The sequence below is a fragment of the Arvicanthis niloticus genome, unplaced genomic scaffold, assembly GCF_011762505.2.
Source record: "Arvicanthis niloticus isolate mArvNil1 unplaced genomic scaffold, mArvNil1.pat.X pat_scaffold_567_arrow_ctg1, whole genome shotgun sequence".
In the NCBI taxonomy this organism is placed as follows: Eukaryota; Metazoa; Chordata; class Mammalia; order Rodentia; family Muridae; genus Arvicanthis; species Arvicanthis niloticus.
In genome coordinates this window covers 5,714-20,317 of record NW_023046192.1, presented here as the reverse complement: position 1 = coordinate 20,317, position 14,604 = coordinate 5,714, and the positions used below count along the sequence as shown (strand labels likewise).

The window sequence follows — 14,604 nt, the reverse complement described above, 5'->3', positions numbered from 1 at the left end:
GTTCCTGCTGCTTTTGTCTACCTAATTGGATCTCACCGATGCTAGAAACTGCACTACCTGCATTAGGCCCTCTGCAGTCCAGCATCATGTAGAACTCTTAAATTGAATCTGATCGCAGCAGGTGAACCTCAGTGTTTTCAAATAGACTATTGCATAATAAAATTATACATGTGCTGTGCTTTTAGTTTCTAAAAGTAAAATGCATTAAACACTTATAAACTGGGCCAGTGAGACACCTTAGCAGGTGAGGGTGCTTGTGTCTCAGCTCTGCTAATGTGAGGTTGATCCCCAGAATCCACATGATAGAAGACTAGAACGTTCTTCTACAGCTTCTCTGACCTCTACGGGTTCTGCGTGTGTGTGCACCCTCCCCCCCAACAAATGTAGTAAAATAGTTAGAAAATGCTAAAGACAATTTTGAAAATTCAGTGAGCTTAGAGCAGTGGCTCTCAGCCTCAGTGCTGTGACCTTTATTCCAGTTTCTCATGCTGTGAAGCACAGGTGGAGAACTTCTGTCTTAGGACCAGGGAACTGGTTGCAGCCTAAAATATTTTTGAGCACGTTGGTTTCTTTTGCCCTCTCTACACAGTAGCTGGCTCCCAGAGCGAGTGACCAGTGTGCATTGACAAGCTGTTTCCCTGTTGCTCAGCTTTCTCTTTCTGCTGTGTCCCCTTCTCCCACATAGAAACAACTTCATTTTTGTTCAGATACTTTTAGTAAACAGGTTCACAATTATATTTTTGCAACAAATTGCCTTAGAACATTTATTTTATCTATTTTGGTAAGTCATAAGTTTGCTTCAGTTTTTAGTGGATATTTCAGGCTCTAGATTACTCTCGGGTTATAGTTAATGTGTGCTGAGGCCTATCATGGTCCATGCTAGCCCAATCCCTCAGGAGGCCGACAGGAAAGTTGCCAGTTCCAGGTTAGCCAGTTTAGTCAGACTCTGGAGAGGAACGATGGGATAGTGAAGGAGACGCTAAGTGAGGCTGTGCTTACCTGAAGGCTTGAACTCTGGGTACCTCCTTCCAAAGATGGCTCACACACACTGAGTGCTGTTGACAGGATTGTCTAATTCTTTGCCATATGCGCATCTCCATAAGGCCACTGAAGTCCTTTAGATAAAGCAGCTGGCTCCCCAGAGCAAGTGATCTGAATGACTAACACAGAAGTTACAGAAGTCCCACTTTGTCATTTCCTTAATAATTTGATCATTTGAGCTGTTTAAAAGTGTGGATGCCATAATGGTGGGAAAGCCTTCAGGGTTTGGCTCCCTGGGTGCTGTTTTGGAGGAACTGAGAGAAGTGAACAATAGAGCAGCAGTTGCCATATACCTGTTGTGGAGTTGGGAAAGCCAGGCTACAGAAAAGTGGAGAAGACAAACAGGGTTTTTTGTGGCTTTGTCAAGTCAGGACCTCAGTATAAAACTGAGGTGTTGCTGAAAGAGATAAAGGAGAGACTAAGGTCTCAAGTGGGTGTATGACTAACTCAGGCTTGGTGCTGCTCCCATGTGTCTGCTCCCTAGCTCTTTATGGGTTGATTCAGTTGCCTGGCAACCTCAGGTGGCATCCAAGAGCAAGTGCTTCTTGAAATGTTTATTATTGAGTATTCTAAGACAGAAAGCTAAGTAGTGTCTCAAACCATACATACATTAAAGTTTTTCATACAATATATTTTGGTCATGTTTTCCCCTTCCCTAACTCCTTCTAGGTCCTTTCCTCCTCCTCCTCCTCGTCCTCCTCGTCCTCCTCGTCCTCTTCCTCTTCCTCCTCCTCCTCCTCCTTCTCTTCCTCCTCCTCTTCCTCCTCCTCTTCTTCCTTCTTCCTCCTCCTCCTCCTCCTTCTTCTTCTTCTTCTTCTTCTTCTTCTTCTTCTTCTTCTTCTTCTTCTTCTTCTCTCTCTCTCTCTCTCTCTCTCTCTCTCTCTCTCGTTTAACACACACATACTAAAACAAACAAGCAAACAAACAAAAAACAGAAAAAAAAAAAAAAAACCCTGCCAAAATGAAACAAAAAGGTGTTGTGTTTCTCCTAGTTCCCCTGGCCAACTACTTCTAGACATAGGGTCTGATCTGGTGTGGTTGATGTACTACCCAGTGACACCCCATCGGGAAGAGCTGGTTTCCCTTTTGCCAGCAGGTAACAATTATACATAGCTTCTTGGTTAGAAGTCGGATACTGTGTTAAACTTGCTCTTCTCAGTGTTGGAACTTGTCTGGCTTGAACCTCTGTAGGTCTGTTTAGGTCATATTGCCACAGTCTGTGAGCTTGTCTGTGTGTCAGTCCTGTTGAATCTGTAAGACACCGATTGCCATCCATTCCCCATAGATCCCCAAGCCTTTGAGGAGGGGCTTAATAAAGACATTCCTTTTATGACAGGTGCTGTGATGTCTCTCATTCTGCACATTGTCCAGTTGTGAGTCTCTGTTTATTTCTGTCTACAGCCAGAAGAAGCTTCTCCGCTGTGGGTATAACAGTATGTCACTAGGAACCCTCTGTTGTTACGTTTTCTTAGTAGCATACTAGTAGTTTTCTCCTGTGTAACTTAGATTGGGATCCGATTCGCCATGTAGCTCACTCAGTCCAGCACATTGTGTGCTGGGTCATAAGCATGTGCTACCATGCTTGTTTTGATTGTTTACTTTCTTATGTATTTATTAGCCGGAACGATATCACATTGAGCACATTAATTTTGTGTGTGACAGTTCATGTTTTAATAAGTATATTAATTTATTAATTATTTGGCTTGTAACAAAATAATTGAGAAAGGAAGTTTATAATTACATCCTTTTACTTTCTGAGTTACAGTTTGTACCATTAAAAGACCCTACTCCCAGTGGAGATGAAGGAAGTCTGTGCTGCTGAACATCAGGGCTAGATTTCTGGGGCCTGCTGGGAACAGGACTTCTAAAAACCCTAGTGTGTCTGGAAGGCTCTGGTACAAGGCCATTTGTGCTGGCTACAGGCGAGGTCTCCAGAACCAAAGAGAGCACACTACTCTTCTTCTTCTTCTTCTTTTTTTTTTTTCTTACTTAGTTTTTATTCATAATCATAAACTTAACTTTGCAATCCAGCTAGACTTGAAGGGGAATGAGGAAAATATGGAACCCAAAGACTTCAGTGAGAGCAGAGATTAGAGGGTATTGCGAGCAGATGGGGTGGGAGCGCTCTCCTGAGCTACAGAAGGAATGGTTTGATGGGTAAAACACCCTCAAGTCAAAAGAAATTAGAGTTGTCCACAGTCGCAAATGGTGATCTTCCTGCTGGCCTTGCCATTCCTGGACCCAAAACGCTCCATGGCTTCCACACTGTTCATGCCTTCTTTCACCTTCCCAAAGACTGCATGCTTGCCGTCGAGCTATTCAGTCTTGGCAGTGCAGATAAAAAACTGGGAACCATTTGTGTTTGGTCCAGCATTTGCCATGGACAAGATGCCAGGACCTGTATGCTTCAGGATGAAGTTTTCATCCTCAAATTTCTCTCCGTAGATGGACTTGCCACCAGTGCCATTATGGTGTGTGAAGTCACCACCCTGGCACATGAATCCTGGAATAATTCTGTGAAAGGAGAAACCCTTATAGCCAAATCCTTTCTCTCTCCAGTGCTCAGAGCATGAAAGTTTTCTGCTGTCTTTGGAACTTTGTCTGTAAACAGCTCGAAGCAGACTCAGCCCAAGGGCTCGTCATCGGCCGTGATGTCGAAGAACATGGTGGGGTTGACCATGGCTACAGCAAGCAGCAAAAAGCGATAGTGGCGTCTGCAAAGCCCACACTACTCTTCTTAAAATTGAAGATGTTTTTGCTCGAGATGAAACTGAGTTCTACTTAGGCAAGAGATGTGCTTATGTGTATAAAGCAAAAAACAATACAGTGACTCCTGGAGGCAAACCAAAAACCAGAGTTATTTGGGGAAAAGTAACCCGGGCCCATGGAAACAGTGGCATGGTTTGAGCCTAATTCCAAAGCAACTTTTCTGCAAAGGCCATTGGACACAGAATCCGTGGGGTGCTGTACCCATTCTAGATTTAAACTAATGGAGAGTAAATAAAGTGGATTTGTGCTCTTGTTAAAACAAAAACAACAGCAAAAACCAAGACTCTTCTCTCTCATTCAGCAGATTGCTCTTGTCAGATGGAAGAGAGATCACACTTTGTTCTGAACCCTGTGGACTGATAATGCATGCATGCATGCATAGTGGAGTTGTGCTTCTCTAGACATCACAAGGGACTGTGATAAACTGTGTCCCCACTGCTGTCATTGCAGGACTTTAAAGCCCATTCAGCCCCTGAAGAGCAGTAGGGAGTTTTATTCAGTTAACAAATGTGCTCCTCTCCACCCTTTTCATTTCGAGTTGACTGAGATTAAATAATCTTAGAACTATGGGTACAGTTACAGTCTTCAGTGAAATGTAATCCGTATCATTAGAACAAGGATTAAACAGTGGAATATTGTATAATATAGAAAAGCCTATGATAAAAGAAGAAAGATATAATTACTCAGAAACGTTTAAAAGTCATTTCGCTGTGTGACAGTTTTACGCTTATGAATGTATCTGTGCCTCTCACCTTGGTCTCTTTTGTCCCTCTTAGCAGGTTTACCCCTGCTTGTAGATAGTTGGCTGGAGAACGCAGAGAGTTCCTCATGCCAGGCTGTAGATAGTAGGCTGGGAACACTCTGGGTTCCTCCAGAAGGCCTGGCTGCTGTGGCTCCACAGATGTGTAAAACCTAGGGCAGTCCTGAGTTAAATAGCAGGGAGAGAGGGGGAAGGGGCTGGGGAAGAATGCTTCCCTCTAGGGCCTGAGGCCTGTTAATCCTCCACCTGTGCCCTATGTGACTGAAGGGTGCAGGTTGAATGGAGATTAGACCTTGTGTCAGGAGCCTGGGTTCTGGGGGCATGGCCAAACACCCACAACCCAAGAACCAGGATACCTTTCCACGGCCTTCCAGACCTGTTTGCTACAAACTTTTTTTCGATGTTCCTTTGCTTTTTGTTTTCTTTTGTGACAGGGTGGTTTTAACCAGGGCCTTCTGGGTTTGGCACTGTCTGTTGGAGCCTGTTAGGCACTCTGGTGATAAACAACTGAAAGCAATGACTCAGCACCTTAAAAAACCATTAAATCTCTTTAAGGAATAACATTTTTAAAGGCAAGGAATACAGTAAAAGACACAAGGTGCAGAGGTGATAGTTACGATTGCTTACCAGAACACCAGTTCTACAGTTCTGCTTGCCCCATGGCCAGCTTCCCTCACAAACCTGCAAACTCAGTGTATTGTTTGCTTTTCTTGTCATTGATAAAACAGCTGACAGCAGCTTAATAGAGAAGTGGCCCATGGTTTTGTAGTATAGTCTGTCATCATAAGGAAAGTGCCACAGCTTGGTCTGTTGTGCAGAAAGTGTGCCTTAGAGTCTGTTCTTCGCATCTGGCAGATCAAGGAGCAGAACTCCTGTCAGAACCAGAAATGGATGTCATGTGGAGCCTTCCTCAGTGGTCCAGTCCACCACTTTTAAAGGTCCCAGTCTCTCAAAACAACACTCCCAGCTGGAGAACTGTTCAGATACATGATAATCCAGTGGGAGACATTTTACACTGCAGCCATAGTGTTTAGCATGTCCCATATCAAGTCTGTTGATTCTCTTACTTAGAGAAGGCCACTGTTGTCCTCCCTAGATGCCACCATTTCTTTTCCTTATGTGACTGGAGGCTCTTACCTATTCTTACCTGAATATCCAGGTAGACATTCGAGTTCACTGTTTCACTTATACTCCATCCTGCTGGACCCTAGTGTAGATCTGACATCACTTGTTTATAGCCTGATTTATTCTTTTTCTCCTCTGACAGAGTCATCTAGTTTTGTTGGTTTTGCCTTGTGGAGTAACTATAATATTCTCAGCCATTTTATTCTTGCCATTGGGAGTATAGTACTTTAGAAATATTCTGAATTGATAATTCATTTAAAATAAAGGATTTGATTCAGCTTTATGGATTTATGATATAAATTATACCTTATTAATAGATGTTTACTTTTACAGTGGTTAACCTGCCTGTCAGCCCCTGCCTCCACAAGGAGTAATTGTTGTAGGGAGAGAATATCTGTTAAGAATGAATAAGACTTCAAGAAAACAGTAGCAACTCTGTTGTAAAATTTGTGAGTTGGAAAGTTAGGATTGTTTTCTTCTTGCCTGAAAGTGGGAGCATGATGCGGTGGAGCAGTGCCAAGTGCCAAGCTGGTGCTCACTTGGCGATGACAGGCATGGGGCCAGCCCCTCAGTGCAGCATAGTGGCTGAATGTTGGCAGTAGGCACTGTGACTGAGGGAAACAGCAATGCTAGGTAACTGTCGTTTTAAGTACCTTTCTGTAAGGTAGCACTACTTACAGTGATGATCAGTGCTATACATTGTAATGACAAAAATAAGGCACTTCAGTTTGCCAATGGCTGGAAACTCCTGGATTTCCACTTTTTAAAGAATTATTTTTATTTTATGTATATTTATTTTTCCTCTGGGCATGTATGCAGTGTGTGTGTGTGTGTGTGTGTGTGTGTGTGTGTGTGTGTGTGTGTTACAGTACCTAAGGAGGCAAGAGGAGGAGGACACTGGAACCTGGGATTACAGAGAGTTGTGAACTGCCCTGTGTGTGCTGGGAACTGAACCTGGGTCCTCTGCAAGAGCAGGAAGTGCTCTTAATTTGCTGAACCATCTTCTTAACTCCAGGATTTCCACTCTAAATTTTTATAATTTTGTTAGTAACATTTTTATATATTTGTATTACATTTTGAGGTAAAAGGAATGACAATACAAAGCATAGTATATGAATGTGACAAAGCTGTAATTTAATGGAGAGACCCAGCGAGTTACAATTTTCTGCAATGACAGTTTCTTAGCTATACTTTCTGTTTAGAGACTTACTTACTGGTTTTAGATGACTCTTTACTAGCAGTAACCTGATCAGATATGTTCCCAACCATGCCATATCTGTCAGTTTTCTCTTTACATATTTTGGTATAACTTAAAAAAAAGAAATTAAATACTTGTTACTCTAACTCACACACTGTCTTTACCCATGTGTAGCAAGTGGCTCATCCAGGAAGCCAGGAAGCTCAGATGCAGTGCCCAGTTTGTTTTTTTTTTTTTTTTTTTTTGTTTTTTTTTTTTTTTTTTTTTTTTTTTGTTTTTTTTTTTTGGCTATTTATTTACATTTCAAGTGTTTTCCCCTTTCCAAGTCTCCCCTTTGGAAGCCCCCTATCCCAAGCACCCAGTTTCTTAAGGGTGTCTGTCGGAAGATGATACATACTATATCTGGCTGTTTATGTGTCACACTGCACCACATGTACATTGTTAGATGTCAGTAAGAAAATAAAACTAATTTTAAAAATAGATTAATTTTATTTATATGACTACACTGTACCTATCTTCAGACACACCCATTGTGTGTTGGTTGTGAGCAACCATGTGGTTGCTGGGAATTGAACTCAGGACCTCTGGAAGAGCAGTCAGTGCTCTTAACTACTGAGCCATCTCTCAGCACCATAAAACCAATTTTTTATTCATTCCTCTGCATTCATTTTTGGTGTCCAGGGTATACTTTTATCAAGCAGTAGTACTGTAGCAGCTACAGAGTACCAGCTAACACCTAGGCTGCTTTACTGATGGTGTTCCTAGCTGTTTCTAGCATAGACAGGGAGACATAAAATTAATATTACATTCTTCCCTAACACTCAGTGTGGTTCTTAAATTTTGTGAACTACCATTACTTAAGAGTCTGGGTTTATTTATTTATTTAAGTGTATTGTTTTGTCTTTGATTTTACTTTTTAGTCTATTTTCATTGCTGTAACAAAATACCATAGAAATACCATGGGGTGGATAGTTATGAATAACAGATTTCTTTCTCTGAGCTTTTAAAGTTTGGGAATCAAATGTCAAGTTGATGCTTCTGGAGATTATCTGATGAGGGGTTCCTTTGTGTGTGTTGTGACTTCATGTGGCTGTGGAACGGACATGATGGTTCTCTGGAGCCTTTGTCCGGGCATTCACTCTCCTGAGGGCTCTGGTTTTAGGGCCTAATCACTGTACTTCCTGATTCTAACCATATTTGGGATTATGTCTCAGTGTGGAAATCTGAAGGGACATGAACATTCAGATTATACTATTTGCACAGAGAATGTTAGCTTTTCCTTGTTACTTTAGAAATGTCTGTTGGTTAGAGGTGAGGAGGGCGGAGCTAATCAGGTACCACTGGCCCTTCCTTGATTGCACTCTCCAGACAGACAGTTGAAGTTCATTGCTGCTTCTTTAGTTTGGGTGTTTTTTGGTTATTTCTTTTCTTTCTGTTTATTTTTATGACTTTTTTTTTTTTAAATAAAAAATGCCCCTTTTCCTGGTCTATTCAAAATGCTTCCAAACCACTTTCTTGTCTTATAAAATCTTTTTGCTTCTGATTGATCTCCATACTCTTTGTTAAATTTGCGTGAGTTTCTTCAATGACTGTTACTCCCAGGTAACTCACGTTCCTTAGCATGTGCCCTCTGCATTGCTTGGGCTTCCGACTGCAGTGGTCACAGCACTTGCTAAAAGTCTTCTGTTTCCTGAAGCTTCTTTTCAGAAAGATCTCTTGCTGTGTAACAGTTTCCTCTGAGATTGAAACATCCTTTTCTGCAGGGAAGCTCCTTAAACAGAAGGTAAACAACTCGAATGAGCTTCAGGAAATCTTGAAATTGCTAGATTCACTGGGCCCCTCCCTACCAGAGTAAGCAATAAAAGCTGAGAGTGTAGAGATTCGTGGAACAGAGCTGCAAAGAAGACTCCGAGGCCAGACTAGCTACCTAGAAAGAAGAGAAACCAGTGGAGCTGCCTGCAAGAGTTTTAGAGTAACTGGAGCACCTTGAAAGGACACTCGCCTACCCGTCCAAGTGCCTGTAGGCTGTGCAGTGTGTTCTAAGTGTTCCTGCTTGGGTGGAAGGGCATCCTGGGAGTCAGAAATCGAGGCACCACATGGCTGAGGGAGAAGCTGTCCCAAGGGAAGGGCATCCCTGAGGCATGAGAGCCCAGGAAGCACAGAGCTCTGAGGTGGGACAGTGTCCCAAGGGAAGGGCATCCTGAGGCATGAGAGCCCAGGAAGCACAGAGCTCTGAGGTGGGACAGTGTCCCAAGAGAAGGGCATCCTGAGGCACAGGAACTCAGCAATCACATGTCTCGGAAAGGAAGGCTCCTCAGCAGAGGTATTACAATTCCCAGGGGAGTGTGGTCCCAGCTGTGCTGAGGAGCCCAGGAGCCTCTGGCCCACTCCACTTCTTTGCTTCTTCCCTTCTCTTCATTGCTTCCTGGCTAATTCTAATGAGAGTCACACTAGGCAGCAAATCCCATAAAAGAGATTTCTTGGAGGGTCCAGGGAATTGAACAAAGGCCAGGACTTACGTAGAATTTTTTGGTGGGGGTGGGGCAGGCAGAGCTTTTCAGGGCTGAGATTTCCAGATTGAGGATTGGTGAGATTTCAAGTCCTGAATTTGGGGAGCTTGGAGATTGGTGGGTTTTCCTGCTCTCAGAGATTGGTGGCTTTTTTTCCCCACCTCCTCTTCCCTGCATTAGTTTCATTGGTTGGGATGGGAAGTCCTTCCTGGCCAGTGGTGGCTTTGGCTGAGGTACTCTGGTAAGCTGTTTGGGGGGTGTTGAAGAGAGGTATTGTCACAGTGGACAGCTTCAGCTCACATACACTGAGGTGGGAAAGGAGATACACCACCATGGACAGCTCCTGCACCAGCTATAAGCCAAGGAGATGCCACCATTTTGATGGCTCCTGTGGAGGCATCAATGGCTGTAGGGGGGTTGAGGGGAAGGGAGGGAGGTGATGGCCTCCTCTGCTCAGGGACTACACCAGATTCCTAGCTTTGTGAGCTGTCACTCATGCAGCGGTGTGTCTTTGTGATGCAGTTGTTTTTGAGTCATTTCTGCTCTTGTAAGTAGCCCTAATAAAATTGGTTCACTAAATTGCACTTTGGTGGCATCCAAACTTTGTTCTGTTGAGAGTTTCCTATAAGGTGAGTAGATTTGTGTGTTGTGTCTTCCCAGGAAAAATTTTCTCATATAACTTCCCTGAGTCAGACAAATTAGCATTACTTAAAAACTAGCCAGAAATACAAATTCTTGGTCTCCACTCAGAAGTCACTAAATCAAAAACTGTGGAGGTAGGAGTTGACAAGACTAAAAACCTGGGAGATTGAGACACTGCTTGAATACATGAACTATTGCCTCACCCCCTGTTGTTATGTTCATTCCTTCACAGAACTAACCATAAAATACAATACCTTCAGGGCACTTCCACATATGTAGCTGGTTCTACATGTGTTGTGTATGCATGTGTATATGTGTATGTACATGTGTATGTCTGTCTGTCCGTGGAGGTCACAGGAGGATGTCTAGTGTCCTCTGGTGTCCTCTCCCCTTACCTCCAACCTTAGTCCCTTGAATTAGGATCTCCCACTGAACCTGGAACTTGCGCTGGTGTTCAGCAAGCCTTAGCTGGCATCTGTGTCCCTCCTTGTTACCAATGCTGGGTTCACAGCTGTGTCAGGTGGCACGCCTAGCTTTTTACCTGAGTGCTGGTGCCAAATTCAGGTGCACACAAGCACTTAACGCAAGCACTGTTAGTATAACTGTTAGCCTGAACATTTATCCCTCATTTCTGTCAGTTCTGTTTTTAAAATGAGTGTATTCTGCTTCCTTATATCCTGCTAGCCTTCAAACTTTTTATGTTTGATTATATAACATTATGCAATATTTTCTCATTTCCTGGTTGTGTCCTGCTGTTTCCTGTTTCTTTTTTAAGAAAATATAAAAGATTTTTAAATGCATTTAAAGATTATTTTAAATGTATTTTAAATCCAAAATACATGATTTTAAAATTAAATTTTAATTAAAAATTAAAAAATAACACTTTGAACATTAATCCCAGCTCTTGGGAGGCAGAAGCACTCAACTCTCTGTGAGTTTGAGTCTAGTCTGGTCTATATAATGAGCTCAAGGTCAACACAGTAAAATCCTATCTCAAAAAGCAAAAAGGAAAAAAAATGTTGGCTGCGAACATCACATTGGATATCTGCATTCTGAATTCTAAATGGTAATAATAGCCATTCCGAAAGTATAAAGCTTCACATTAGATTTTATATTTTATTATCAAATATTAAACATTTGATAATATGCACTTGTCCTCTACTTTAAAAAAAAAAGATAAAACACACAAACTGTGACAGAATTGAAACAGGGAGAACGATTGGCTTCATATCCTTTATGACTCAAATGCTCTTTTCCTGTACTCAGGCCTTCCTCATCACCAATATGTATTCCTGTTCTTGTTCTCCGTTCTACATAGTATACTGTGCCCATATGCATGTTCACACACAGTGGGCTAGGATTTCCAGAGAAAGGAAAATATGTATGTTTGGTTTTGTTCTGGGGTTCTGTGATGGCGGTAAATACTATACACTCTAAGTTTTTTCAGGATAGGATTTTCTAAGCAATTATATACATACATATATATATATGTGTGTGTGTGTGTGTGTACTATATATACACATATATGTATACATATGTGTGTGTGTATATATATATGTATGTATAAAATCTCCCATATTTCTCCACTCTTTGTCCTCCTGCTTCTTTCTTTACTCTCTTTCTCTCTCTCTCTGAAACTTAGAGATTGTTTCTCTGAATCTTGCCCAGTTGCTCAAGCTCTGCGAGCTGGAGGGGTCCTTGATCTGGGGCGATAGGATGTTTGCTCATGCTAGCATCCAAAGGCAAAGACAAGAAGGCACCCCGAAATGTAGAAATTGGAAATGTCACAGAATGGAGGATACTCCAGCATCAGAAATGCATTTCAAGATTGTAGCTCGAGACAGAAGGAGTTTCAAGGATTTCAGTGATGAGTTTTGGCAGTAAATAAATAATCAGTGAATGAATTAAAGATCTTAAAGAGGGAACCAGGTGGATGATACTACAGATATTTAGCTCTTTCTCTTAGAAGGAAGGATAGGTTAAAGCAACTTCTTGGGGCCTGTGATGTGCCTCAGTTTCTGTTTTGTAGGCATGTGTCCCAATACTTCAGCCACAACACTGATACTCAGAAACTAAATGTAAACGATTGTTATATTTTTAAAATTCATGTTATTATGTGTGCCTAATTTTCTTGTATATAAATTATAAATAATGTTATATGTTCCTTTATGTGCAGTTGCATTCTAATGGCCTGAGCATATATCTTGCATTTAAATTTTAACTGTTATGATCGTCTGTTCTATTGTATTGAACAGAAATAACAATTTATATTTTATATATGAGAAATTTAAACTTGAAAATATCACAAAATATATTCTCACACCCTGCTTTTATTTCATAAACACAGCACCTGTAAGGTATAATAAAATCCTTCTCTTTCCTATGCACACAGGAAACCTCGCCCTGTCTCCCAGCTGGTCGCACAGCAGGTCACTCAGCAGTTCGTGCCCCCTACCCAGTCGAAGAAAGAGAAGAAAGACAAAGTAGAGAAGGACAAGAGTGAGAAGGAAGCAGCTAGCAAAAAGAACTGTCACAAGAAAACCAGGTAGAGTGGCAGGCGGGCTCCATGGAGTTTTCAAAACAATAGAGACAACCATTTAACATTTCTTTTTAACTTTGATCACACTTCTGTACACAGCATGAAAGTAAACTGTTTTATCTCAATATAAATATTACGGAAGTTTTATGTGCTTGAAGGTTACGTTAGAGATCAGAAAAGGTAAGGATACAAGCTTAAAGAGGAAGAGGCTTTTTTTTTCTTAGCAGATACTTAGAAGACATTTAGGTCTATTCTTTTTCTTTCATCAATTAGTTTAGGACAGTGGTATTCACAATCCTGAACTCTGACTGCGATCATGGCTCTGGGTCGTAACAGTCCGGTGTGCGGCGATGGAGTATGACTTAGCCTAGCCCTAACCTTGTTTTGTTTTTAAAAAGATCTACCTATTTTATTGTTCTCTGTGTCTGAGTGTTAGGTCTGCACTGTGCCTGCAGAGCTCAGGGTGGGTCACATCTGCTGGCACTGGATCAGGGATGCTGTGAGCCTCCCTGTGTGCGCTGTGAATCAAACCTGAGTCCTCCGGAAAAACAGCTAGCGCTGTTAACCATTGAGAGTCTGTCTCTCCAGTCCCCAGTCCAGCTTCATTACTGCCTTTGTGGTGCAGTTGGGTCTCATTGTCCTAAAGCAGCTGTTGGAATAAAATGATCGAGCTGTCTGCAACCTTCAGTATGACTCATTTGTCACCTGGCTTGTTTGTATAGTGTTTACTCAGAAGTTTGATAGTGAGAAAAGCTAGTTTAAAACTCACTGTTCTCTGTGTTTAGACCAAGATTAAAAAATGTGGACCGGAGTAGTGCTCAGCACTTGGAAGTCACTGTTGGAGACCTGACAGTCATTATTACAGACTTTAAGGAGAAAGCCAAGCCAGCGCCGGCATCCAGTGCTGCTGCTGGGGACCAGCACAGCCAGAGCGGCTGCAGCTCCGACAACACTGAGCGGGGAGTGTCCAGGTCCTCCTCACCCCGTGGAGAAGCCTCTTCCCTGAACGGAGAGTCTCACTAAACATTCTCGCTCCACTTAGTCATGCCTGTCCTCCATGGAAATACGGATTATGCCAACAACTACCACATTTCCATGACAGACACACTCATGCATAACCTATAATTTGAGTTTTACATGAAGTATGAATTTGCCAGGATTTATTAGAGTTTATTGCGGTGTAAGCTACCGAACATTTCCAGACTTAACATTTTGGTCTCTGCTATTAAATGCATGAAAATGTGGTTGAATTATTCATTATGCAGTGTTATTGGTAAGTCTATTTTCACTTATAGTTTAGTGAGTTCTAACACATAATTATTGAATTCTCTACTATTGGCATGTAATGAGTTTTAAATTTTTTTATTACATAGTGCAAGCTGCCTAAATATGTATTATTTGAGAATTGTGAAACAAATAGTTATATGTATGCAAGTCAGAGATCAACTTAATCAACTATTGCTGCAACAGGATTTTCTTAATGGTTATCCTCTTAATGCACCTGCTGGTACTTGGTGTGATTAAATAGGAAGTTGTTATTAAATAAAGAATTTGTATGAACCTTTGCCAATGTTTTTTGACATATTTTTACTAAATTATTGTTTCTGAGTTATGTTTTATCCATTTTTTTGCAGTTTATGTTTGTTAGTTTGCTTATTTTTCAAGCATCAGTTTATTGCACTGTTTACTAGCTGAATGGTAAACTGTAGAACATGGATTGTTTCTCTTTCTGATTCAGGTTTAGTGCTGTTGTCATTGAACACTGGTATTTCCTGTATTCTCTAAGACATTAACGTTAAAGAAGTACAAGCATCTGGCAGAAAACAGAAAGAACTTGCCATACTTGCGTAAGCTTTAACTTAATGATAGTTTTATCACTGTTATCTTGTTTGAAACCTATCCAGGGTCATAGATGTATGAATCTAATTGGTACAGACATGTAACGATTGCACAGAACTGGGATGTCACTCCTAAGTCAGTTTAATTGGCCTTTTACTAAGATAACAATTCGTATGGAAAC

General features: G+C 41.5%; 1 protein-coding gene and 2 pseudogenes across 1 annotated transcript in view; 2 read left to right on the top strand and 1 right to left on the bottom strand.

The window, feature by feature from the left end:
• LOC117702213 (YY1-associated factor 2-like) overlaps window positions 1-14,149 on the top strand; it is a 51,364-nt gene extending 37,215 nt beyond the window's left edge. Inside the window, exons 3-4 of the mRNA XM_034493470.2 lie at window positions 12,438-12,590; window positions 13,370-14,149. Coding sequence (XP_034349361.2) covers window positions 12,438-12,590; window positions 13,370-13,607 — 391 coding nt within the window. The 3' untranslated portion in view covers window positions 13,608-14,149. The remainder of the gene's footprint in view (window positions 1-12,437; window positions 12,591-13,369) is intronic.
• Window positions 870-4,721, top strand: LOC117702212 (large ribosomal subunit protein eL33 pseudogene; annotated as a pseudogene).
• On the bottom strand, window positions 3,021-3,730 carry LOC117702215 (peptidyl-prolyl cis-trans isomerase A pseudogene; annotated as a pseudogene).
• Window positions 14,150-14,604: the final 455 nt, after the last annotated feature.